Source organism: Coffea arabica, chromosome 7e (genome assembly GCF_036785885.1).
Source record: "Coffea arabica cultivar ET-39 chromosome 7e, Coffea Arabica ET-39 HiFi, whole genome shotgun sequence".
NCBI classification, from domain to species: Eukaryota; Viridiplantae; Streptophyta; class Magnoliopsida; order Gentianales; family Rubiaceae; genus Coffea; species Coffea arabica.
In genome coordinates this window covers 7,070,071-7,094,850 of record NC_092323.1, presented here as the reverse complement: position 1 = coordinate 7,094,850, position 24,780 = coordinate 7,070,071, and the positions used below count along the sequence as shown (strand labels likewise).

Sequence of the window (24,780 nt, the reverse complement as noted above, 5' to 3'; positions counted from 1 at the left end):
ACATCATAAAAAAATGCTCCGGTATTATTCTAAAAAAAATTCTTCAAATAATCTTCCATTCTAACGAATTCATTTATTCTCTATTTAGCGTATAAGTTTGTTGGCTGCAAATCATGTATAATTTATTAGAAATAAAATGAATTTTCTCTTTCTAACTAATACTAGTATTTATATAGATTAATCAACTAATAAACACCTAACAGATTAGCTTAAAATGAATATATCCTACTATTAAACTTGACATATTTCCTTTGAAGTCAATATAATACCATGTATTAGGTAAATATCATGATTGAAGGACATTAAAACAATTGAAGAATGAAGAAAGTTGGGGACCAATCTATGGTTACTAGCAAAGAAAATGAAAATGGTAATAGAGTAAAAAATCTATCTGCTCAAGGAGACATATTAAAAACTTCGCATAATTTGCAGTGATTGTATCACAATACTTTTTAAGATGTAAATGAAGTACCCCATAAGGTAGTCGAATGATGCCATGGCATGGAGGCACATGCAGATAACTTCCATAATTTAGTAAAATCTCAATAGTTTAGTTATTATCATTACAATGATTTAGTATTTTCAACATTTGTTCTGACGAAATGAAGTAAGATTTTTCGTGATGAGGGAAATAAAAAAGATTCTGGACTCATTTTGCATTCTATGTATTGCTGTATTTTTGTACATTATCTGTTAAACTTGGATTATCTGGTTATATTGTCATTTGGTAGTACTTTTTGTTTGCATCATAAACCGGTTTCGAATCACTCTTTTTATCTCTCCATCCACTTTTTACGTGACATGCATAACTTCACAAAATTTGTTATGGTGCTATTCTAAAATAATTTTTCAAATAATTAACCATCCCAACACATTAAAGCAACTCATGAATTTCGGGACTTTTATCGCAGCGCTTTCTATTAGAAAAACTAGTAGTACTAGGGGGGAATGCTCACGTATCGTACAGGTGTTTGGTGCCTGTGATTAAAAAAAAAAATTTCATTGAACAAATAATAATATATTTTGAAAATAAATAGTCATTAAATATTACAAAACTAATAATAGTATGTTCTAATTGTAGCACACACTTATGCACTTTGTTTTATCAATGTTTTTACAATTTTACCATTACCAAAAGACCCCTACAGATGTTAATTGAAAATCGTCAAAGAGGAAACAAACATAAGTTGTTTCAGACAAAGGAATATCCTCCAATGGCTAATTATAGCAATGTGTTAATTACATAATGTGTTAATATATTTTTGTGTTAATTGCACAACAAAAGCTACACTTCAATTCAATGTGCCTATAACATCATTTCAGTAAATACACCAACACATAAACTTATATGAATTGTACTCGATGCAAAAACGATTGCAAAATAATTCTATATTCCAAAAATACTCAAATGGCTCGATAAATTAAAGCTTTAAATGTACTAAAATGAGAGCATTTCGATAAATATAAATAAGCACATGCTGCCTTTAGTTGTACCAAAAATTTAAAAAAAAAACTATACAACATTTCACATTTTCAAAAAGCTTCTATCCATACGGTTGAAATTCAAATCTCTTTTTGACCACAACTCATTCTTATATGGTATAAGGATGTCAAAAGATGTTGTAACTAAGAAAAAGGATAAGATAAAAATCAAAAGACAACTAAATGAAATGTCCGGAGACCACGGAGCTTGACATGGTGAACCGATCAAGGCCCCAAGAGTTTAACTGTAATCTACGGTAAAAGAGTGCTCCTCAGTCCTATAAATACGACCTCTGTATTTGAGCTACACCACATTTCATCACCTTCTGCTTAGCCGTAAAACAAGGCAGTGCAGTGATATCACATCACACTTATAACCCTTTTGATGGTTCAGTCATTTGTTTGTTTTATATCTGCCAATTTTCTTTAAAAGCCCATATTCTTCATCGTAGAAGTTTTCTTCTTCAGCTTGCATTTTTCGGTGTGTATTATTTGATTTTCTTTTTTTGTTTTTTCTTTGGGGGTCCATTATATATGTTATATTAATGAGTTATGGAAGATGGTTTGATATGGTGTAGGGTAAATTTATAAAAGAGCAGACGAAATGACTTCAAACGAAGGGGCAGCTGGACGCCGGGGATTACCGAAGATTCAGACGGACAAGAGTCATGACGAAATATGTCACGACGACAGCGCGCCAACCGTGAAGGCTCAAACAATAGACGAGCTTCATTCGCTGCAGATGAAGAAGTCAGCTCCTTCTACTCCCACTCCCGACAAGACTCAGGATGTTGCTTTTGCTCCTCCGTCTGGCCAAGAACGTCAGAAACAGCAGCTGCAGTCCATCAGGTAATCAATATTCAATACTAGAAAATACTAGAAACCAGAAGCAAGTACTAATTGATTTCGATAATGGAAAAAGAATAAATCAAAATGATACCCTTTTAAGCTCTCTTCTAGAACGTAAAGCGACCAGTAGATGAAGATGTTACCCCTTTGAAAGTTTAATGATAGATTGGTGAGCATTTGACATTCTAACTTTGCATGTACTCATGTCACTAGTATGAGTACCAAATAGCTTGATTATGAAAATGCAAAAATGTTGCGGGACTAGAAAAAGGACTACATTTATCAGGATACATGGATGGATGTCTTAGCATATTACTGTTTTAGAGAAACAAAGAAAATAATAGAGCAAAAGAAGAATACATAAATATTTTTTTCTTTATCCATTCGCCTCTTCCCATACACTTTTCATTCCCAACTATCTGCTACAGAATTATTTTCTAAACGTGGCATTAGGGAAGCCTCTAAGAGCCTTTCTCCTTATTAAGCGATTATTGCACAACTTACTTATTTTCATATTTCACTTTTTTCTGTATTTTGTATCTATCACTTACCATTTCTTTAAGAAAAATTCTTTGTGCAGCAAATATCATTCCTCTTTCTCTTATTTTCCTTTTATTATATAATTTTGTTTTGGGGTGGTTTCTTTATTATTTAGTGCTTCTCTAGCATCGCTGACGAGAGGATATGGACCCAAACTGGTGAAAGGAGACCCAGCCAGAAAGGCCGAAACTGCAGGGGTTTCACACGTAACCCAACACCCTGCCCATGGCACCCCAACCATAAGCGTTAGTGACAGTTCCTTGAAATTCACTCACATCCTCTACAACCTCTCTCCCGCTGGTATAATCTCTCTTCTTCTTTATAGACTGTAGCTCTTCTTCTTCTTCTGCTTCTTCTTTATTATACTGTCTACTTATAATGAAAAATAAATCAACTAGATGAGAGATGAACCATTAATGGTTCATTCTTGTAATGCGTTTATCTGATGTGAAAACAGAGTTATACGAGCAGGCGATCAAGTATGAAAAAGGGTCATTTATTACGTCTACTGGTGCACTGGCAACGCTTTCTGGTGCCAAGACTGGACGTTCCCCTAAGGATAAACGTGTCGTTAAAGATGAGACTACACATGATGACCTTTGGTGGGGAAAGTAAGCTGAGTCCTCCTTTTCTATCTCTGCTGCAATACTCTCTTTCCAGGCATAATTTAAGCGTGGACATACAATTAATACTACCCCCCAGCAGTCATGGGAATTGACTTTTTGATTTGTTCATGCAAGAAGTTAGGTACGTTTTGCCAACTAAGTTATATTCTTATGTGCTTTGTCTAGGGGATCGCCAAATATTGAGATGGATGAGCAGACATTCATGGTCAATAGAGAAAGGGCTGTGGATTATTTGAATTCTTTAGAGAAGGTAATCCATAAGTTTTCCTTCATAATTGATTTTGGTGATGTAAAATGAGATCAGTTTACTTATCTATTTGACAAGTTGTTTACAAAACTTTATCCTACTCTAGAGTCAAAATTATGAAATATATGTAACGTTTTTTTTTTCTTAGAAAAAAGAACTTTATGGAATGAAAAAAATAATAGATTCAATTAGAAATTTAGAATATGATTAAAATGCCAAATTTTAAAGGCTAAGGAATAAATACTCTTTTATCTGTGTCTGCTATAAGTTAAGGTATCATATTCACAATTCTTGATCCCTTGTCAAGTAGTACCAAGTTGGTTGTCTGCATTTGAATATGTCCCTAGTTAGTCATACGCATCTAAAACTATAACACAGTGCGATTTTTGCACCATGCATGATTAAGACAACATAAAACTGATTGAATCACTTGCCAAGCTTTTTAGATATTCAAAAAAGAAATAAGAGTTATAATGCTGAGTCGAATCATCACATATCCTGATTTAACAACGATTCCAGGTCTTTGTCAATGATCAATTTCTAAACTGGGATCCTCAGAATCGCATCAAAGTCCGAATTGTTTCTGCCAGAGCTTATCATTCCTTGTTTATGCATAACATGTAAGTGGCCTTATTTATCAATATTGTTGTTGCGTTCTACCAGGTTTAAACCTACCAGATAAGTTTAATTACCGTTGGAAATTTTCTAGATTGTTACAATCCCTGCTATAAGATATAGTCATAAAGTTTTAAAAGCCTATAGTTTCTCAAGTGTCATAATACCGTCAGCTCTATGTGTATACAATTGGATAACTGGGTGGATGGCAGGTGTATCCGACCCACAACTGAAGAGCTGGAAAACTTTGGTACTCCGGACTTCACTATATATAATGCTGGACAGTTTCCCTGTAATCGTTATACCCACTATATGACATCGTCTACTAGCATAGATTTAAACCTGGCTAGAAGGGAAATGGTCATCCTCGGTACCCAGTATGCTGGGGAAATGAAGAAAGGCCTATTCAGTGTCATGCATTATCTCATGCCTAAACGTCAAATCCTCTCCTTACACTCTGGTAGCAATATGGGCAAAGATGGAGATGTTGCCCTCTTCTTTGGATTGTCAGGTAAAGTATCATTGGATCGATTTTATGATGTGTGGGTATCTTTTGCCAGCTAGTTTATCTCTTTTTGCCTTTAGCTCTCCATGACTGATTGAAGGAGACGATACAGCTTTGATTATGTAATCCATTTCTAGTTACTGAGTTTTCTTTCCCGTTGTTTTCATCATCTAGGGACCGGAAAGACTACTCTGTCTACTGATCACAATCGATTTTTAATTGGAGATGATGAACACTGTTGGAGTGACACTGGGGTGTCTAACATTGAAGGTGGTTGTTATGCCAAATGCATTGATCTATCAAGGGAGAAGGAGCCTGACATCTGGAACGCTATTAAGTTTGGGACTGGTACACTGCTCTTTCTCTTCTAACCTCTAAATAAATCAAATCGTTCTTTTGTTTCAAAATCAAAAGATCAATGGTAAGCTAATTCTATTTAGTTTGTTATCGATTATCTTTTTACCTTAAAAAGTGTCATTCTCTGTATGATTATTTATATTACCCGGTGCTTCCAGTGCTGGAGAATGTGGTGTTCGAAGAGCATACAAGAGAAGTGGATTATACAGATAAATCTGTCACAGGTAATAAATGCAAAAGAAATTCGCTGTCTTGGTGATCCAGTCCTTAACTGGATTTTGCTTTTTATGACATTATATTATATGAAGCTCATCCTCGTCCTGGCCGCCCAAATTTGTCTAATGAGGAAAACAATTGAGAAAAAAGATATGTGGTTATTAGGAGAGCAGTTAAGCCTTAGTTGACAATGTTTACAAACTTAATAATATTAAACACTAGGTGGGATGGGGTCAGTTCAAAATGGTTAGTGTAGTGAGCAAGTTTGACCTCTAATAGTCGTTGTATCCATCACATTATGCCTTGAGGGATAGCTAGCCAACAGTCAAACAATTTATGCTTGGAGACTAAATTCCCAATGTTGGATTTGGTTCTAGAAAAATGATGAAGCTTGATTTAAGTAGTCACTATTGACGGAAAAATCTGAGCGCATAGATCTTGAACTTGCTTAATAAATGATGTAGAAGATAATTTGTGTCAAATTTCTATGAACATCTGACTGCTCAATAAACTTGCTTGTTTGTTTCCTCAGAAAATACCCGTGCAGCCTATCCCATTGAATTCATTCCTAACGCAAAACTTCCATGTGTTGGCCCACACCCAAAGAACGTCATACTCTTGGCTTGTGATGCCTTCGGTGTTCTTCCCCCTGTGAGCAAGCTGAGCTTGGCACAGACCATGTACCATTTCATCAGCGGCTACACTGCTCTGGTATTTATCCCTCTTCATAGAGTACCCTTTAATTTCTCAAGGCAAATTCATCAACATCGGTTGTGCAATACAAAGCTTTCTTGAGATCCCTTCTCTTCTTTTCTTCGTTTTGTATCTTTAACTTGCTTTATTCTCACGGAAATATTCTTAAATACAGGTTGCAGGCACGGAGGATGGCATAAAAGAGCCCCAGGCTACATTTTCTGCATGCTTTGGCGCAGCATTTATCATGTTGCATCCTACTAAGTATGCTGCAATGTTGGCTGAAAAGATGCAGAAACACGGTGCAACAGGGTGGCTCGTCAACACTGGTTGGTCGGGAGGAAGGTATGCATGTGTAAAAGTAGCACAAATAGAATATTCAATTTCCTAACGTGTAAACTTAACTGAGAACTTCATACAACATTGTTGCAAAACTAATTATGCTAATGCTTGTCTCTTGTTTCTCTTGCAGATACGGTGTAGGAAGCCGTATAAAGTTGGCGCATACACGGAAAATAATTGATGCCATACACTCGGGAAGTCTTTTGAATGCAAATTACAAAAAGACTAAGGTGTTTGGGCTTGAAATTCCATCCGAGATTGAGGGAGTGCCTTCTGATATTCTGGATCCCGTGAACACTGTTAGTTGACGATTTCTATTCTTCATTTCTGACTAACTTGTCCTCATTTTTTACCAGTCTTTCATTTTGTTGCTTACCGTCCACGTTCGAGTTATATCCTTCAATCTTGTGGTGCAGTGGTCCGACAAGGATGCTTATAATGAAACACTGCTGAAGCTAGCTGGCCTTTTCAAGAACAACTTTGAAGTATTCGTGAGCCACAAGATCGGGATAGATAACAACTTGGCAGAAGAGATTTTGGCTGCTGGTCCTGTATTCTAACATGTTGTTGGAAGAAATGAGTACTGGAACCTCATATGTATGAATAGAAAAAAAGCTACAATTGATGCAAATAAGTAGCTAGTAGTCCTATTCCCTTCCCATTTTGTGAGACAAGAGTGCCTCACGCCATTCCCTTGGTGAAATCTGAAATGAAATAAATCATCTCCCGTGAACTGGATGGCTGATTCTATTCCTAGTATAAATTAGCGTAATATATAGCATTATGTTTTTGGTAATGATTCTAGTGGAACAAAAATAATCACGTAGTAGTTAGTGAACCAAATGCAACCATCAAACAATGGATATCAAGAAATTAACCATGTTCACATCGGACTTTTTTTTTTTCTTTTTTAAGGTTGAATTGCTCTATAAAAGGGATAATCCTATATACATTTAGAAGAATGCTATTCCATATGATGTACAACTTTGTGTGATAGAAACAAAAAAAAAAAAAAAAAAACACATGTCTTCTCTTTCTAAGCATATTAAAATTACTATATTAGGTGAATATTTGAAGAGAAAAAAGAAGTATATAAAATACACACAAAAAAGGCAAGAAATGCTTGTAGTGAAGAAAAATATGGTTTTTTTTTATTTATTTTTTCCTCTTTCCATAACTAGTTCATATTTTTCTCAATAAAATACTTGTACCATGTTTTAGTCCTATGTCTCGTGGAGAGCATACAATATATTAGAATTATGGAATAACAAACTTTAGCAAATAATCAGACATAGCATGGTGTGCAAGAGTTCAGCAAGCAATCAATCACTGTTCAACCGTTCATATAAGTGATGGACATCTAATCTACCTGGTAAAGGACGTGTAAATTGTAACACAACAAGCAAAATAAGAGAAAACAATACAAATTCTCACACTAGTAAACTTTACTCAATATTAGAGGTGGCAAAATGGGCGGGATGGGCGGGATTTGCTTGGGTTTGTGATGGAACCGAGTCATATGGGTTTGGGCCCAATCTTACCCATATGTGTTTTGGGACTAACTTGGGCGGGATCACTTTGGGATGGGTTTAGATTGATCCCGCCCAATACCCAAATCTATTTTCTACATATTTTTTTTCCTTTAATTCATTTTTATTTTTTATATAATTTTTATATTTTTGATTTATTAATTTTTTTTTAGTTTTATTAAATAAACATGCAAGTACTTTATACTCAGGATTCCCATAAAAAATTGGATTAACAAATAAAGGAAAATATAGATATACAGTCATATTCCAACATATATCAAGATGGCCAAGGTACTTAAGATGTTGAATATTTATTCTCATCATTGTCCAAAGATGACAGGTCTAAATTGACTGAAATATTGAAAATGCTTGTGGATAATGACTAGGAAAACTACTAGATTATATTCTCTAGTATGACTATAAAAATTGTTAAAGATAATTTTTTAATTTAAGACTCCGTTTGGATTGGCTATTTTTTCAAAAAAATAAGTTTTTCAAATACAATGTTACAGTAATATACAATAACTCAAAAAACATCCCATCCATATTAGTATATCAAATATTTCAAAAAAATTTTATAGTAAAAATTTTTCATATACACTGCTATAATAAAATATTTCAAAAATACCCCCCAAAAATAGCTAAACCAAACAGAGCCCTTGTTATTTGAGCCCAATGAGTACCCAAGTATTTCCCAAGTATTCCCATCAATTAATGGGTACAATTGGGATTTGTCCCATTTTAAACCCAATATCAAAATCCAATACCCATCCCGCCCAAAGTCCCCATGGGCATGGGTAACCCATTGGGACTTGGGACAAATTGCCACCTCTACTCAATATTGTGAGAACTGACAATTACTAGTTCAAATTGGAAAATAGAAGGTAAAGTGTCTTTTAGTATTGTACTAAATCTTTTCATATACAGCCTAACACATTCATCAATTCAAGTGTGTAAACTTTCCAATTAAGAGAGAGAGAGAGTGAGAGTGAGAGAGAGGAGGGGGTAGTTTTGGTTGAAAGGCAATATAACAAATTTGACAAATCTATCACAGTTTTAACACTTCAAATTATCTTTACCATCCAGAGGAGTAAAGTAATGTAAAACGTTTTTTTTTTAATTTGTTTTACCCTATCACCCGTTCCTACCATCAATTGTCAAACTCAAGATTCAAACCAAATATAACAATAGGAAGGATTCAAATTGAATTCGACCGTGGAAAAACTCTAAAAGCACTTCTCTAGGATTCAAACTGAATCTAGTAATGGGAAGAGGTCTAAGAGTACTTCTCGCGTTATTATGCCAACTCCAGTGATTTATCTCCAGACACCCCTGCTACTCTCAACTGCAAAATCTAGAATTCTAAGAATATTGGATGGGTTTGTTTTTCAAAAACTAGTTTTTCAAATTATATAAAATTTTTAAAAAGTACTCTAAAAGATCATCTAAAAATTAGTTTAAATTTTTTTAAAATTTTAAAAACATTTCAAAATATATTCTAGAAACTTTTCTACTCTTAAATATTCCAAAATATTTTTTAAAAATATCCAAAATACAATATAAAAACTCTACTACAGTAAAATTTTTGAAAAACACACCAAAAAATAGCTAATCTAAACGGAGCAATTATCTCCCAACACCTTCATATTATCAACTACTAATCACCATGCCACAAAATTCTAAAACCATTATCTCTCAACATCCTTCCTATTCTCAATTTCTGATCGCTAAAGCAAATCCAGTGATTTATCTTTCAACACCCTTCCTATTCTCAACTACAAAATCCAAATTCACCACATTGATTATCTCCTGACACCCTTCCTATTTTTAATTCCACAATACATGTTTCACCCTACTGATTATCTCCCAATATCCTTTTTTCACCCTAGTACTTATCAGTCGACACCATTTATTTTCTTAATTTCAAAATTCAAGATTCAAACCCTGAGCATGACAACGGAAAAATGCACTTCATTGACCATTGAATCTATTCTAGTGATTATCTAAAAAGTTTTATCTAAAAAATCCATCAAAATTATTCTTTTTGAATATAATATTTTACTCCTACTTTGTGGTAATTTTGGAAATAACTACCACCTCTTTACCCCGGAGTACAAATTTTTTCGGAATTACTGCCACTTGTAAATCCTGTCCTGATGCTGCGGCAGGAGATGGGGAAAGTGGTTGTGATAATTAGGAAAAACACGACACAGTCAACGGAGGCCATAATTCTCATTACTCCATCCGTTACCGCAACCGCCATAGGCTCCATTTATTCACTACTACTTGTCGAAGAAACCCCCAAAGAGTCAAATCCAATCAGACATGTGTCCGAAGCACGAGTCGACCCGCGCACTCCAAAACTGAAAATGTCCAACTACCATTACCACAGTCGGTCTCAGACCCAACCCTGGTTTGGGTTTGGGCTTCTGGTGCTGCTGCAGCTGCTACTATTTACCACGCCCCATGCGCATGTTAGCATGAATCCCCGTTGTTTCTGGGTCCTTCCGTTGCTCCTTCTTCTAGCCCTACACACTTTATCTTGTCTTCTATGTTGTATGCTTCGGCGAAGCCTTCTTGCTCTCTACGATCATCCTTTCCTTCCCCTCTCAGCAATCGCCGCCTCGGATCTGGATTCGATTTTGCTCACGTTTGTTCAATTTCGATCAATTCCACCCGATTTTCAGGTTTTTCGGATCAATTGAGGTAATGATTCATCTTCTTTTTCTTTTTTTTCCTCTTGATTTTTCATATGGGGCTTCTCATCTTGCTGACCGATTGTAGATCGTTGTTCTTTCTTGGGGTTTTATTCAGCTGGGCATTGCCTGAAACCGACTGATTTAGATAAAAGGTTTGGACTTTTTTCTTTTCCGCCAAACTATAAGAGAATTTAGGGCTTTTATATTGGTTTTGATCGACTCAGAGGCACACGATTGTTCCTTTATCAATTTTTTGGGTACGTCAACGCTTGATCATGGATCTGAAATCTAATGCTGATTGGGATTTGATTTTTTTTTAAAAATACTTCTATTGTCAACTTTCTTATCGGTAATTAGGGTTTTGGACCTATGTTCTGGTTTTCTGACTGAAATTGAATTTTCGGATTCCTTGCGCAAATGATATAGTGGCAAGGAATCTTTCGTTTCACGGCTGATTTAGAGTGAGAGGATTGCAGAACATTTTTAACCTCATAAGTATTTCTATTTTTTACCTGATGAAGGCCAAGAAATTTGTTCAAGTATTGCAATTTTGAAATTTTGAAATTTATCCACGTAGTGAAAATGTCAAATTTAGGTGGTGTTTTTGGTATAGTCTCCTTTCTGAATACGGTTTGATAAGTTGTATATGCAAAATTGTGGAATTTGTTATGTCCTTTACACGGATAAGAAGCTCGGAAGTTTTAATTCTTTTTTTGTATGCAACATTTTGGTTTCTTGGTGTTGGTTCTCCAAAATTCAGCTTTCCCTGATTTTATTTACTCTGATTGGGCATTGCTGTTTTCAGGTTTTTAAGGAGCAAGCGTCTGGAAAATCTTGCCTCGTGAGTTCATGCAGCAATGCGAGCACATGATAGATATGATGTATGAAAGCTCGCCTTGACTTCCTTCACATTTCTTTTGCTTTAATGGATGTGTGTAGCATGTTCAATGAAGTTTTATTAATGCAGGAGTATGAAGATTTAGACGAGTATGAGGAGGATGGTGATGAGCAAGAAGAGAAAGATGCTGGTGAAGATGAATATGAAGAGGAAGACGATCCTAAGCCCGCTAAGGAGGTGTTGAATTATCTTGAACTGAGGCAACGATTAAAAGAAGAGAAAAGAAAGAAGTTGAAGAAGGAATTGGGAACTGCTAATGGCAGTTCTCGTGAGAAAAAGAATGTGATCTCAAAGGATGTGATCTCAAAGGATACGTAAGTACTATATTTCTGGGAATGGAAGTTTTGATATACTTGCCATAACATCTAACATTAATAGCAGACTGTAATGATGGAGTGTTACTTACCACTGGATTTCCTATTCTACTTAAACAGGAAAATTTGCAAATTGGTACAGAACGTGGAGACAATCCTTCGTTTTAAAATTTTTCTCTTACATTGACTATAGAAATAAATGTAGGCATGATATAATTTTGCTGGAATGCATGTATTCTCTGATTTCAAGAATTTAAACAGGTAGAGCTTTAAATAACAATGAACAGAATTGGCAAAATAAGAGACGTATGTGTCCAATTATATATTGGAGTTTTTCAACTGCAAAGTTAGGATATCTGCCAATTGTTGCAGTGTATCTGATTTAGTCGCCATCGGTTCCTTGTTGCTACTACTTTGTTTACTGAAAGACTGAAGTACTGTGTTGGAAAGTGCACAAAACAACTGAAATGCAAGAAATTGGTGCAATTCTGAACTTGACGAATGCTGGGATCCTACAGTTTATTTTTGTTGATCTTTGCTTAGCATTTAATTACTAATAAATTATAATTGATCAATGTATTTCTTGACACCTACTGTAATTGTGCATCTCTTGGCAGTTTCAATGATTTTACACTTCTCACTTGCTCTCCAATATTGAAGATTCAAATACATTCCAAGCTGCAAGGTTTTAACTGATCTTTTTTTAATTTAATTTAATTTTTCTTGTGGTGCAGTTATGGTTCCTTTTTTGGACCTTCACAACCAGTTATTGCTCAGAGAGTGATCGAAGAAAGCAAGTCATTACTTGAGAACCCGGATTTGGCAGCTAGAGTCATTAAATTTAATCAAAGTGTATGTGGAGAAAGATTGTTCAGCTAAGAACTTGGTGTTGACTTTGGTTCCTAGTGTTTGAAATTGCTGTGCATGGTTATTACCTATCCTAAAAGGAACTTCTAGGTTGGCTTTTATAATGATTAGCATACAATTTAACAGAGATGGCTCTGCCATAGTTTGGGTTAAGACCATCGAAGTTATAATTCATGTCGGATTGAGCAAAGGTTGACTTTTAAATGTGTTGAAGGACATATCTCATCATTGAATGGAAATGCAACCTTTATTTTCAGCCTCTAGTTGCACATGACTTGTACTCTATGGTAGCTTACTAAATCTAGATTCCAGTATACAACCAACTGTTAGTGAACTAAACTGATATGGTGCATATTAGTGACTTTGCTGATGATGTAAAATTTTCTTCCGTATCCTTCTTTAAGAAATTAATGCTGTGGATCTCCCTGCAGAGAAACAAGAGCTCTGGTTCAGCCTCATCTGTGTCAAAGTCTCAAGCTGGTGCTGGCCCCAGACCAAAAGTTACAAATGGGGTAATATTTTGGTTTTTGCATTTATGCTTCCTCTTTCCCCTTCGCTTGTATGATGTGCTGTTGTGCTCTTTTATTTGGGAGGCTTTGCATCTGAAAATTTTATCATCGCAGCTACAAAAGAAAGTCGAGATGCTAAAAAATACCAGGGATTACTCATTTCTATTAGCTGATGATGCTGAGCTTCCTGTGCCAAAAAAAGTTCCTCATAGTATTTCTGCCCAAAAACCTGGTACATTGCTGCTCTTTGACGTATCTAGCAGTTTCCATCAAACCTTACTTGTACTTTCATGAGGAAAACTTATACAGGTTTTTTGATCATGTTGAAGAGGCGCGCTCTGCACAATTGTCAGAAAGAAGCAGAGATTCTTTAAGCATTAATGGACAAAAAGTTTCCAGCAGTCGCGAGGATAAGAAACCTACAGCTGCTATTAACCGAATGCAGCCTAAAGTAGGGTCAGAGAAATTTGGTTCCAGGGATAAGCTGGTTCGGCCATCAGTAGAGTCTGGGAAACATCTCAGTGGAAATAATGGTGCGTTAGCAGATCATAGAAAACAGCCTTCCATCAGTAATGGTAGTGGGCCAGGTCGGCCTGTGGTGTCAAAGAGTGTGCCAACAAAGCCCATCAGTAATGGTAGTGGGCCAGGTCGGCCTTTGGTGTCAAAGAGTGTGCCACCAAAGCCTTCAGTAAGTACGTCAGATAAGAAGGCTTCGGTTCCTGTTGCAAGAACCTCTGCTCCTGGCATTCACAAACCAAATCCTTCAAAAGTGCAGACTTCTGTTTCAAAGCAGTCCTCTGCGAGGAAGGAGGAACACCAGGCACCAGGAAAGCCAAAGATATTACCAAAACAACCCATCCCACCCTTAAAACCTAAGGTCAGTTACTCTTTATCTCTAGTAAGAAATAATGCTGTATGTCAACTGCCTGGTGCACCGCATTCTTGTATTTAAGAATAAGTTGTTTGATTTTCTGTAGTTCAAAACCTAGACGCTGGGTGGCTAACTTTTTTGCTGTTATTTAATTGTCCCAAATTATAGCAAGTATTGCGACCAGCACCAAAACCTTCAGCTCGGGATGCTTCAAGAGGTGAACGCCCAAGGAAGAGGCCCGTAAGACACAATGAAGATGATGAAGATGATCCTGAAACTGCTTTGCGTATGATCAGGAATATGTTCGGGTATTCTTTTTTTGTCCTTTTCTATTGTCAAAATTTTCGTCCAATTGCTATTAGATTGTCTTATTACCTTGCATATCTTTTAACATTTTCTTTCAAAGCCATGATTTGGATAAAGAGACTTACCTTGTGATACCTCCTTCTTACGGGCTTACGTTATCCCAAGCCCAGAAGTTCTATGTTTGGGTGACTAAATATCAGTTTGATATTTATGTGTGAATTCTTTCAGATATAATCCTAGTAGGTATGAGGATGTTGACGATGATAGTGACATGGAGGCTAATTTTGACGACATTCAGAGGGAGGAAAAGAGAAGGTTAGTAGGCGTTTGAAATAGCATGCTTTCTAGTTTTTTATTCTCTTGCTCTTAGTTGCCAGTGGTTGATGAATATAAAGATGTATTACCATGGTTTTCTTTTGAGAATTCCTATTCCCGCTGGTACGGGTTTCTAGTTTTTCAATTGTTGAGGTTGACAACCGCAAATTTTCTTGGTTTTTGACTGTTCAGTGCGAGGATTGCTCGGCAAGAGGATGAAGAAGAGCTTCGCAAGATAGAAGAAGAAGAAAGAAGGGAGCGCTTGCACAAGGAAGCCAAAAAACGCAAGTTAAGCCATCGATGACCAGAAAATGCGCTAATCTGACAGGAATTGTGTAATTGTTGCTTTGCTGAAAGCCCAAGTATGTGAAGCGAGAGGAAGGAGAAAAGAGGGTGGAGAAAAATTGCTCTCTACTAGTCTTTTTATTTCATCTGTAAGCCCGACGTGGTGGTTTAGATGTGGGGCTCCATTGTTTATTAGTTATTAGGAATGATTTTTGTCAAAAGATAGACTTACAAGGTTTTTTTCCCCTTTTTTTCTTTTTTGGGTCCCTTATTCCTGGTGTAGCAAATCATTTGATCAGGTGTATATTTATCCTCAGAATTACTTGTTCTTTGCAAGTCCTTCTTTGCCCTGCTATGTTGCCCTTAAATTTATTTATTTATTTTTTGGGAACGTTGTGAGGGAGCTGGAAAATGGTTGGAATGTACTGGGCAAGATGCGCGGAATTTAGTTGTTAAAAGCTTCCGAAGTCCTACAGCAGCATCTCCATCCGAGTTTCTGCACGAATCAAATCACGGGAAGACCAAACTTCTTGGCATTGATTTGGTTGGATTCTCAAGAGAGTAATTGAATTTGTTAAAAGTGGCCCTTTCGGCGCAGCGACGCGTGTCTCATAACATCGGATATATCTCTCTCTTCATCGAGGAAGCAGGAGCACTTGTTGCTCCATTTATTACATCCATGATCCACGATGCAGCCATGTTATCCATAAAGTCTGGGATATGAAGTGATGAGCGACCTGCCATGTCATCAAAACTCACGTGACCAACATGTCCACGTCCCGACCAAACAAATTAGCTACCTTCCGGTGATATCAGTAGTCCCATCTCCCATGGCTGCGTCTCTCAGGGTCGGAATAAATGAAATATAGTAGCGGTCTGGCGCTCTGCCATGGAGTTGCTGTTAAATGCTCCGCTATCTAAGCTTCCTCCTTTGCCTAAAATCTGTGCGACGAAGCGCAAGCCCCTTGGTGCTCGGCTTCCCTCTTGCTTGGGGTACTTGTTACTACTACCACTCTCTCGTCAAACTCCCTTCTTGATATAGATTCTCACTCTCTCTCTCTCTCACAAACACACAGACACACGTACGTTCATTCACTCATCATACATGTTGATAACGTTCATATAAGCGCATATGCGGACGTCACATTAACATATTCTGGAGGATTAAGCATCGATATACAGTATGCATATACAAGTTCGCGAGAGCGTGATTAGTTGTTGGGGCTTCTGTTAACTTGAGTACAGCCTAAGTAATAGTAATTAATTTACTTCGAGATTGCTTCCAGAACACCTAAGGTTCAGCTTTTGGTGGGCTCTTATACAGTCACTGCACTAAGTTGATCCCCCCCCCCCCCCCCCCCCCCGGGAAAATGACGTAATGACGTAATTTTGGAGGAGCTCCTTCTCTTCTTTTTCTATTTTTGAAAATATTGGTCTGTTTTAGCTTTTCTCTTTTGTTTACTATTTTGCATCCTTATTTAAGTTACGTGACTTGCTGCGTTTCATTGTGGAATTTAGGGTGGAAAGACATGATGACATGGATGTCCATAAGGTAAGAAATTGTTTCTTGCATGAGTTGGTGAAAGATTTAAAGTGTAGCTAGAAAAATGACTGCTTCTCGTTCCCTTGCAGGATCTTCCGCAGTCTATGGATCATGAACCAAAAGAGAAGCAGAATGATATATGGCAACTCTTCACAGAAGCACAACAGAGTACTCAATTGCTATTCTTTTTCTTGCTATCCTTAATTGCGTACCACATATTGGTTTCTTTCTTATCTTAATTTTCTGATTCGCTTCGGAATTCAGATATATTGTATTTGAATAAACAACGACTCACGGCATTGGAAGAACTGGATGAACTGAAGAGGGAAAACACGGCACTGCTTGATAGGATAGAGCAATTGGAGGCCAAAATGCTGTTGAACACCGAAAAAGGTGATTATAGCTGTAAAGCCTGAATTTCTGTTTTACAATCCTTGTAGGATTAATACTTGGTTCTCTGCTATTCTGAAAAGTTTCCTCTCGTAAAACTTGTTTTGACCTCGTTCGTTTGGCAGTCATATGAAACTTTGAAACTAATTCTCCACTTGTATTCCATGAATGGTCATTACATCACATGCTCATTATTATTGTTATACTCGTAGAAACTGAGGCAACATAGCAAGTTTGGTTTCATTCTGCTCTTCTAGACCCGCTAGATCCACAATAATTTTGAGCAGCCTAAACACAGCCCAGAGCCCCGGCTAGAGAATTGGTCATGCTTGGGTAGACCATCTCTGATCAGTTTGATGGGTTTAGGAATGGCCTATTCAAGAGAGGACCACTGACAGAAGGGTTAGATGTCTGAAGTAGGTGCTGTTCATAAAGATGCTCAATTAAATGCGGGATGATACTCAAACTGCTTTCCACATGAACATATATTCTGGTGCTTTATTTGAGTAACTTTCTCAATCAATGTTTCAGAGTGCGTTTAACGACCAACCAAATGGAGTCTTCTCCTCTGTCGGATATCTTGCTTGATTATTCTTGTTATGAACCATTATGAGTTCTCAGGATATCTTTTTATTCAAGTTTTTAACATTTCTAATGCAGTTTGTTAATCTTGTGACCAGAAATGGATACACTTTCTATTAGCTCTGAGTTGCTGCTTAGGATTGATTCAATGGTTCTAAGTGGAATGATTGATAATGCGGAGGCTTCTGACTTGAGAAGGCTGGTCATGAATTCAAGAATGAGTATAGCAGCTAATTTGTTTCAAAACACGCACAAGAAAGATTCTGAACTTCTGGTGGAATTGCGCCATTTTTCCAGCAAAAGTAAAAAGTAAGGTATTCTTCTAGATCCTGCGTCTAATTCTAACTCTTGGATTCCTGTTTTCAAAAGCCATGCATCTCACATCTACAATGTTTCCCCATATGGGATAGGACCTCCACCTTCTCCCTTTTTTTGCCACTTTCACATTGAAGACATCCACCTAGGGGATAATATATATTATCCCTAATCATTTATTCTTTTTTTTTTTGCTATTCTTTGATTTCTATGCATCCTCATCTTTTTCAAATCCAGGAAGGGTTTCCACATAGTTCACATTTCTGCTGAAATGGCACCAGTGGTCTCTGTGGGATCTTTGGCATCTTATGTTACAGGACTATCCTGTGCTCTGCAGAGAAAGGGACATGTGGTCGAGGTCATTTTGCCCAAGTAATCACAGCATTCTCTTAGTTTTTAAGTTTTGCTTACATTTCTTATTGCGGATGTTCAAGTAAAACAATAATTGACTAGCTTCATTTAACCTCCTTTATCCATTGCTGGAGACATTCTTTTGATTAGAAGGTAGACCAACTTCTAGTTATGTTTTGCAATTTAGTTATGTTTTGCAACTTCTAGTTATGTTTTGCAATTTAGATTACTTAAATGTCTGTTTCAACAACTTTTTGGTCTTTGCTTTAGGTTCCTAATAGCATTAAATATTAATTACATTTCTATCTGCATTAAAAAATCGTGTCATGTGACTTTTGGTTTCTGTACCCTTGCACAAGTATATTCATGAAGTTTATCACCCTTGCGATCAGTTGGCAACTTTCAGCACTAAGATTAAAATTTACGTCCTTGTTGGCATATGTGAATTTATTTGGGCCAGAACAGGGAATCATAACTGATTAAGTGCACTCATGCTGTAGAAAACCTGTTGCATCTCTTCATCACTAGGACCTAAAACAGAGTGGTTGAACAAGCACCGACTTGTAGACGATGTCACTTTAAGTAATGCAGTTTCTACAATGAAAAAGGAGCACTTATGTTTTGCTTGCTCTTAATTCTCATCTGAAAGCATCTGATTCTTGGTATAATGCTTCAACCAGGTATGCATGCCTAAATTTAGACGAAGTTCAAGGTCTTCGAGAAGTTGAAGCAGAAGTCTATTCATTTTTTAATGGTCAATTGCATAAAAACAGAATCTGGACTGGGTGAGTATGGATTTTTGCGGTGTTTTATCTTATATTGTGTTGTCTGTTGGAATTGTGGTGTTTGTCTTTGTTTAGTTGTCTTTCTGTGAAGTGGGGTTGTGTTTATTGGGAGCTAAAGAAATTCTGCAAAACAATATACAGACACACAGAAGCTACAGTTTTCTTTCCCTTTTAGTCTCTTATTTATCAATTAAGTGATTGGAAAACAGGGTTGTCTTTGGCATTGGAGTTACATTTATACAACCAGTCTACTATTCAGCATTTTTCAGTCATGAGAGAGTATATGGATATGGAAATGACTTTGAAAGGTTTGTAGACATCTCCAATATTTGTTCACTTGGTTGTATGTTGAGCATTTCTAATGGTGACACACTCATGTAGCTTGAAGTCTTCTTCTGGAAAATCTGTTATTTCTGACCCTAATATTTTCATTTTGTCCCTAATACATGAGCATAAGCTGATCATTTCTTGTTTATTTTGTATCATGGATAATTACAATCATAAGCTTTTGTTGTGGTCTTCTAACAACTTCTTCATGCTGCTAGATTCACCTATTTTTCTCGTGCATCGCTGGATTATCTAGTGAAATCAGGAAAGAAGCCCGATATTGTTCACATACACAATTGGGAAACATCAATTGTTGGGCCCCTATTTTGGGACGTTTTTGTCAATCAGGTTTCATTGGTTCTTCCCTCTCTTCGAGACCACACAAGGAATACAAATAAAGTAGTTTAATTTTTTTGGGAAGGTGACACATTTATGTGTAGCACTCTTGTGGTGCGTCTTGCTTTGTGAATGGAGTAAACAAAATGTTATTTTAATTTGTTAGGAATATGAACATGGAACTAGAGATTCTTTTGCATGAGTCGTAGGTTGTTATTACTTCATCCATTTGTATTAGGTTAAAACAGCTAAAACTGGCGTTGGAAAGCTTCCAGTTTTATGTTTCCTGGTTGAATGGACCATACGCTTTTTCTTTTTCTTTTTTTCCCCCCTCCCTGTATTAGTCTTATGGTCTGTTTGTACTACTAATTATAACAAGTTAGCTTAAGTATTAGGCTTACTAATTCATGATGTTACCTTAACAGTTCTGAGCTTTTATTACACAGGGACTCGAAGGTACTAGAATATTATTGACGTGCCAGGGCTTTGATTCACAGGCATGTATCTATGCTTAGCAGATGTAAAATATATCTGAATTGTGGGATGGCTATTGCACTATCTCCATGTTTGTAGCAATTATACTGATGATTCTTTTTTCATTAGTGTCTTCAACGACCTGAGAAGCTTGCTCTGTGTGGACTTGATCCTTCAAGACTACATCGTCCTGATCGCCTTCAAGATAATAACAAGACTCATATGGTCAACATTTTGAAGGTATTCTCCTCCTTTCTGAGCTTCTGGGCACATTACCTTGCTCTGGAAGAATTCTACGGGAAAGTAGGTCCTTTCTTATTGGTGTTGTTTGCTATTTTGGATGCATGGTTGATCTCAAGGTTTGAGATCAAGCCAATGCTAGTCTTCGGAAGAGCATCATGCAAAGGTGCAATCATTGTTTCTGTGATATAAGTGCTCATATAGGGAAAAAGGTGTTTCTCCTGCCCTCTCTTCCCGGACATTTGCTAAATCTGCTCCAGTTGAGGATAAAAGCTGAGTGCCATCTGCATTTACTGCTCTACATTGAAAAGGAAAAGAATAATGTTAAGCAACCAAAAATCATCAAATAATTGGAAGTGAAGATTATCGCATGAACTCAGATATGAATTAAAAGTTGTATTTTACTAGGTACTGCTAGCTTCCAGAGTCTTAATGTTCAAAGAATTCTGACCCATGTAAATGTTAAAAATCCCACAGGCAGTATCTCTTTTATTGGTAACAAAATATCTGGTCACCAATTTGTTCTTCTAAAGTGCTTTACTGATAGAGATCAGAGTGGGGAAGATGAAATCAGAGAGAGAAAGAGAGAGAGAGGTAGTTCTCCACTGGTCCAGTTATAGTGGAAATGTGGGTTCTCTTGTGATTATTGAAAGCACTGCAAAGTACTGATGTTGCATTTATGCTTCGTTGAATTTGCTGTGAACTTGATTTGAACTCTCTTTGCTAAATTTCAGGGTGGAGTTGTTTACTCCAATAAAGTGATAGTGATTGCATCCATGCAAACAAAGGCCCATCTCATCACTGAATTGGGTCATGGAATGGAACCCACCTTAGCCATTCACAAGTAAGTAATACCATCGAGGCATTCTTTGAACTTGGACCTTAAAATGTTGAAATAGGCATGGTGTTTGTAACTTTGTTGAACATCAGATGTGGTGATGCAATTAAATGTAATTTAGAATCTAAGCTTTGTACCCATCATTATTTATTTCATGGTCATGGTAATCTGATATCTAGTCCTCACATTTCCTTACTCCTGATTCTGATTGAAGGGACAAGCTGCTGATTGCTCCTTATGGATTTGACAAGTCAGTTTGGGATCCTTCAGTGGACAAATTTCTTCCAGAAAGTTACAGTGAAGAAGATATGAAAGGGAAATCTGTATGCAAAATTTCATTGCAGAAGCACCTTGGGTTAACAAAGAATGCTTCCATGATTCTTGTAAGTACATTGAAAATCTTATTCTTGAAGTGTCCCCAATAATAAAAGATAAGAGGGGGAATCTCGGGAGAGGGGGAATCTCGGGAGTAGGTGAACTGACCTTTCTTTCACCTGGGAGAATAGCCAGCGATAGAGTATGCTGAAAGATAAAGAGGAAAGCAGAGTTTAATCTTTGCATTTTCATCCTTGACGACCTTTAGTTATGTGTAAAAGAGCATCTGTGAGGCCGACCTCCAGCAACCTTTCTGGAGAGTCATGCACATTAAAAATGTCTTTCCTTTCGCATGTATTCTATGTACTTATCTGTGTTTCCACAAAATTTTTTGTATCCTGTACAGCATATGAAGTCTTACCAACCCAAAAATAGAAATGTTGTAATTCCAGGTTGGTTGCATGTTAACAGAAGTTTCAGATGTTTACCTGGAGAACCTCAAGACTCTTGTTTGGATGGCTTCCAGAAAGGGAATTCAGGTTGTTTCTGAACCTTTCTTTTTCTATTTGTTTTTAACAGCTTATCCTAATGTACTTGCAGATAACCATGCTGAATAACTAACTGATCAGCTTCTGAGCAGTCAAAGTCCTTTTATCATCTTCTATATTTATTTATTGCCTACGTCTGATTCTCTTATTATCCTCTTCAGTTTGTCTTCATGTTGTGTAGCCAAAATCCAGACTTAAGAAGAGAAGTGGAATCTTTGCTGTTAGAACTCAAGGTATTTTGCACCTGTCTTTATCTAAATATTTCTGGTGTCTCTGGTTCCACTCTTTCTTTACTTTTTAGGGGAGAAATAGAAATTTTCCTGCTAAAAACACCTTCAAAATGATTTTAATGCTAACTATGGCTTAAGGTAGTTCATGGTGAATTATTGAAGAAAACTGCTAGCTATGGCTTAATGTCATGCCCCGTATTTCCATTTCCATTCTTGACTGTTTCATGTCTCCAATTGCTTAGCTGTGTTGTGTGCTGGCAGATGTTTACGTATGGATACAGGCAGCACCTTCTGTTATGATTGTCATGGTGGTGGTTTCATAGCAGTTTCATGATTTATTCTGTGAAGGTTGAAATGGTATAGATGAAGTTTTTCTGTCCTTGGATAAATTGAAAGTTGAAATGGTTTAGCTGAAGTTGATTAAGTGTTATGCTTTATTGGAGATCATTTGTAATGATTGACTTGAAGCTTGAAAAGATTGCTTCTGTGTTCTTTATGGTTGAAGATCTTCAGCTAAAAGCTAGTTTCCTGGTCGTTAAAGAAGTTCATTGCTGCAAACTTGTGTTTTGATTTGGAACGAATATGACTAATAGTTAGATCCAATAAAGGAGATCTGCAAATCATCTAGTATATGTTCTTCTATGCAGGATGGAAATGTGAAGTTTATTGATAAATATGACGAACCTTTACTGCATTTGATATTAGCTGGATGCGACATTATTTTGTGCCCATCTTTCGACGATCCAGAGCTTCAAGTACCGGTATGTGTACTACAATATTGTTACTAAAATTGGTGAGCTTTACCTTTTCTTTTATTAAATACTATTGCATAGAATTGCTTTTTATTTCGTCTTTGTTATCTCAACTGAAATAGACTTGTTTATTTTTCAAGCAGCCAAGGCTCTTTTTTTTTGGTTTCTCCCGATAACCCTTCTTGACAAATTTTCTTAAATTAGCTTATTGTGCCTATATGGTCACTTTGTCTATCTCCCTGTGCATCTCTGGTTATACGTTCATGACAAAAGGGTATTTACAATGCTGAAGCTTTTTTCTGTGCTGGGGTAAATCATGCAGCTGAAGGCCATAAAATATGGAGCTGGACTTGTTGCATTAAATTTTACTGATGACAAATTCGGGTTAGTCTGAATACTCCTATATCTTTTGGCTTTTTAGCTTGTCAAACAGCTGAAAAATGTTTATGCAATTACTGGTTCAACAGGAATTTTGCGGATCATGATTTTGGGCGTCCAGAAGTTTCAAAGTACATCAGAAATTCCTTTGGAAATATGTCATTAAGCCAAGCAATCAATGAAATCGTGGGCATTCCCTCTAAACTTTTCCTGTTTCACAGCTTCAGAATTCTTCAAAAAGCTTTGAAAAAAAAAACCTTCAAAGATATTTAAGTTTCTTATTTTCCTGTTTGCAGGAGGAGGATCCATCTCAGTGGAACAGAAAGATCACAGATGCCATGGCAAAGGATTTCTCGTGGGATGCAGAGTGTTGTGATATTCATGTTTCGGCATATGCAGCAATAAAGAATCTATGAAGTAATAGGTCGTTTCTTGACGAACTGTACATACGCAAGTCCATGGAGAGATCGAAGGAGGCTTTCTGTTTTTGTGCATATAAACTTTCACGGGCATGTTGGCAATTTGTGCTCATAAACTAAACACTCCTGTCCGTCTCATTGTTTATTTTTCAGATGATTGCCGCTCCTTAATTATTCTGAGATGTCCGAAATTTCTCTTTTATCAGATGTCCCAAAGAGTGGAATCTTCCTCTCTGATTGTTCGCCTGATTTCTGAGCTGCTACAGGGGTTCGTGGACTAAAATTTTTTCAGTAGCCTTTAAAACTGTTTAGCTGGACCTGGCCCAAGGAAATCAATGTCCTCATGAAAAAGCATGGGCAGTCTGAGCGCAAGTCCAGTATTGTTTACTGTCTATCACCATTTGGACCACCTGACCAAAACAGCGAAAGAACAGCTGCAAAACATGCAGGGTCAACGTTAATGAGGTTTCAGAGTGATGTCATAATTAATCACAGTACAATCCTACCAAACAAATAATGACAAATTCCAGACAGGACGGCCACTGATATGAAATACAGTTTTGGTTCTTTTCTTAGAAAGGCAGCCAACGGCGGATTGTCATCACCAATCCTTACGCTTTGCCATTTTTTCCATCTTGGGTTATAATTCGGCGGACCCTCCCTCATTGCTCTTAAACCTTCGATATTTTTGGTGGTCTATCATACCAATACGGCTACTGCAGTAAACTCTATCCTGCCAGTAACTTCGAAGTTCGGAGCAGTGCTTGAATTTTTGCATGTTACCATGTTAAAGTAGATCGGTCTCTTTATGTTTTGGAATAAAATTTTGGGTAATTTCGTTTTCAGCCACCATCACCATCGATCACGACATGCTTCGAGACCATGGATATGG

The 24,780-nt window shown here is 36.8% G+C and overlaps 3 protein-coding genes across 10 annotated transcripts; all 3 read left to right on the top strand.

Moving 5' to 3' along the window:
• The first annotated feature begins 2,073 nt into the window (after positions 1-2,073).
• Positions 2,074-7,191, top strand: LOC113701972 (phosphoenolpyruvate carboxykinase (ATP) 1). The gene is made up of 12 exons (XM_027222898.2): positions 2,074-2,331; positions 2,987-3,171; positions 3,329-3,482; positions 3,663-3,747; positions 4,264-4,364; positions 4,572-4,870; positions 5,039-5,212; positions 5,380-5,445; positions 5,970-6,148; positions 6,306-6,475; positions 6,603-6,771; positions 6,889-7,191. The coding sequence occupies exons 1-12, from the start codon at positions 2,087-2,089 to the stop codon at positions 7,030-7,032; spliced, it is 1,971 nt and encodes a 656-aa protein (XP_027078699.2). The 5' UTR covers positions 2,074-2,086; the 3' UTR covers positions 7,033-7,191.
• Positions 7,192-10,302: 3,111 nt separating this feature from the next.
• LOC113702088 (uncharacterized) lies at positions 10,303-15,401 on the top strand. 3 transcript variants are annotated; one of them, XM_027223073.2, is made up of 11 exons: positions 10,303-10,707; positions 10,816-10,852; positions 11,506-11,581; positions 11,668-11,912; positions 12,647-12,764; positions 13,211-13,291; positions 13,403-13,520; positions 13,618-14,165; positions 14,328-14,467; positions 14,694-14,780; positions 14,973-15,401. In XM_027223073.2, exons 3-11 carry the CDS (start codon positions 11,558-11,560, stop codon positions 15,082-15,084), a joined length of 1,473 nt encoding a protein of 490 aa, XP_027078874.1. In that variant the 5' UTR covers positions 10,303-10,707; positions 10,816-10,852; positions 11,506-11,557; the 3' UTR covers positions 15,085-15,401. The 3 variants fall into 3 exon arrangements, with proteins under 3 accessions (XP_027078874.1, XP_027078873.1, XP_027078875.1); XM_027223072.2 differs by having other exon boundaries at positions 10,786-10,852; XM_027223074.2 differs by lacking the exon at positions 10,816-10,852.
• A 134-nt stretch (positions 15,402-15,535) lies between these two features.
• Positions 15,536-24,090, top strand: LOC113702087 (probable starch synthase 4, chloroplastic/amyloplastic). Of its 6 annotated transcripts, none has more exons than XM_027223064.2 (19): positions 15,536-16,058; positions 16,584-16,617; positions 16,698-16,776; positions 16,873-17,001; positions 17,679-17,889; positions 18,133-18,267; positions 18,927-19,031; positions 19,241-19,339; positions 19,577-19,706; positions 20,141-20,191; positions 20,298-20,408; positions 21,143-21,252; positions 21,461-21,629; positions 22,033-22,100; positions 22,291-22,342; positions 22,987-23,100; positions 23,414-23,475; positions 23,559-23,655; positions 23,766-24,090. In XM_027223064.2, exons 1-19 carry the CDS (start codon positions 15,955-15,957, stop codon positions 23,883-23,885), a joined length of 1,980 nt encoding a protein of 659 aa, XP_027078865.1. In that variant the 5' UTR covers positions 15,536-15,954; the 3' UTR covers positions 23,886-24,090. The 6 variants fall into 6 exon arrangements, 4 of the variants coding, with proteins under 4 accessions (XP_027078865.1, XP_027078864.1, XP_027078866.1 ...); XM_027223063.2 differs by having other exon boundaries at positions 22,014-22,100; positions 22,271-22,342; XM_027223065.2 differs by lacking the exon at positions 19,241-19,339 and having other exon boundaries at positions 22,014-22,100; positions 22,271-22,342.
• Positions 24,091-24,780: the final 690 nt, after the last annotated feature.

Coding starts and splice junctions, on each gene's coding strand:
- LOC113701972 (XM_027222898.2), top strand. CDS start 2,087: ATGACTTCAAACGAAGGGGCAGCTGGACGCCGGGGATTACCGAAGATT. Junction 3,748..4,263: donor ATTTGAATTCTTTAGAGAAG/GTAATCCATAAG, acceptor CAACGATTCCAG/GTCTTTGTCAATGATCAATT. Junction 4,365..4,571: donor TCCTTGTTTATGCATAACAT/GTAAGTGGCCTT, acceptor GGTGGATGGCAG/GTGTATCCGACCCACAACTG.
- LOC113702088 (XM_027223074.2), top strand. CDS start 11,558: ATGCGAGCACATGATAGATATGAT. Junction 11,582..11,667: donor GAGCACATGATAGATATGAT/GTATGAAAGCTC, acceptor TTATTAATGCAG/GAGTATGAAGATTTAGACGA. Junction 13,292..13,402: donor GACCAAAAGTTACAAATGGG/GTAATATTTTGG, acceptor TTATCATCGCAG/CTACAAAAGAAAGTCGAGAT.
- LOC113702087 (XM_027223063.2), top strand. CDS start 15,955: ATGGAGTTGCTGTTAAATGCTCCGCTATCTAAGCTTCCTCCTTTGCCT. Junction 17,002..17,678: donor GCTGTTGAACACCGAAAAAG/GTGATTATAGCT, acceptor TCTTGTGACCAG/AAATGGATACACTTTCTATT. Junction 20,409..21,142: donor ATATGGTCAACATTTTGAAG/GTATTCTCCTCC, acceptor GCTAAATTTCAG/GGTGGAGTTGTTTACTCCAA.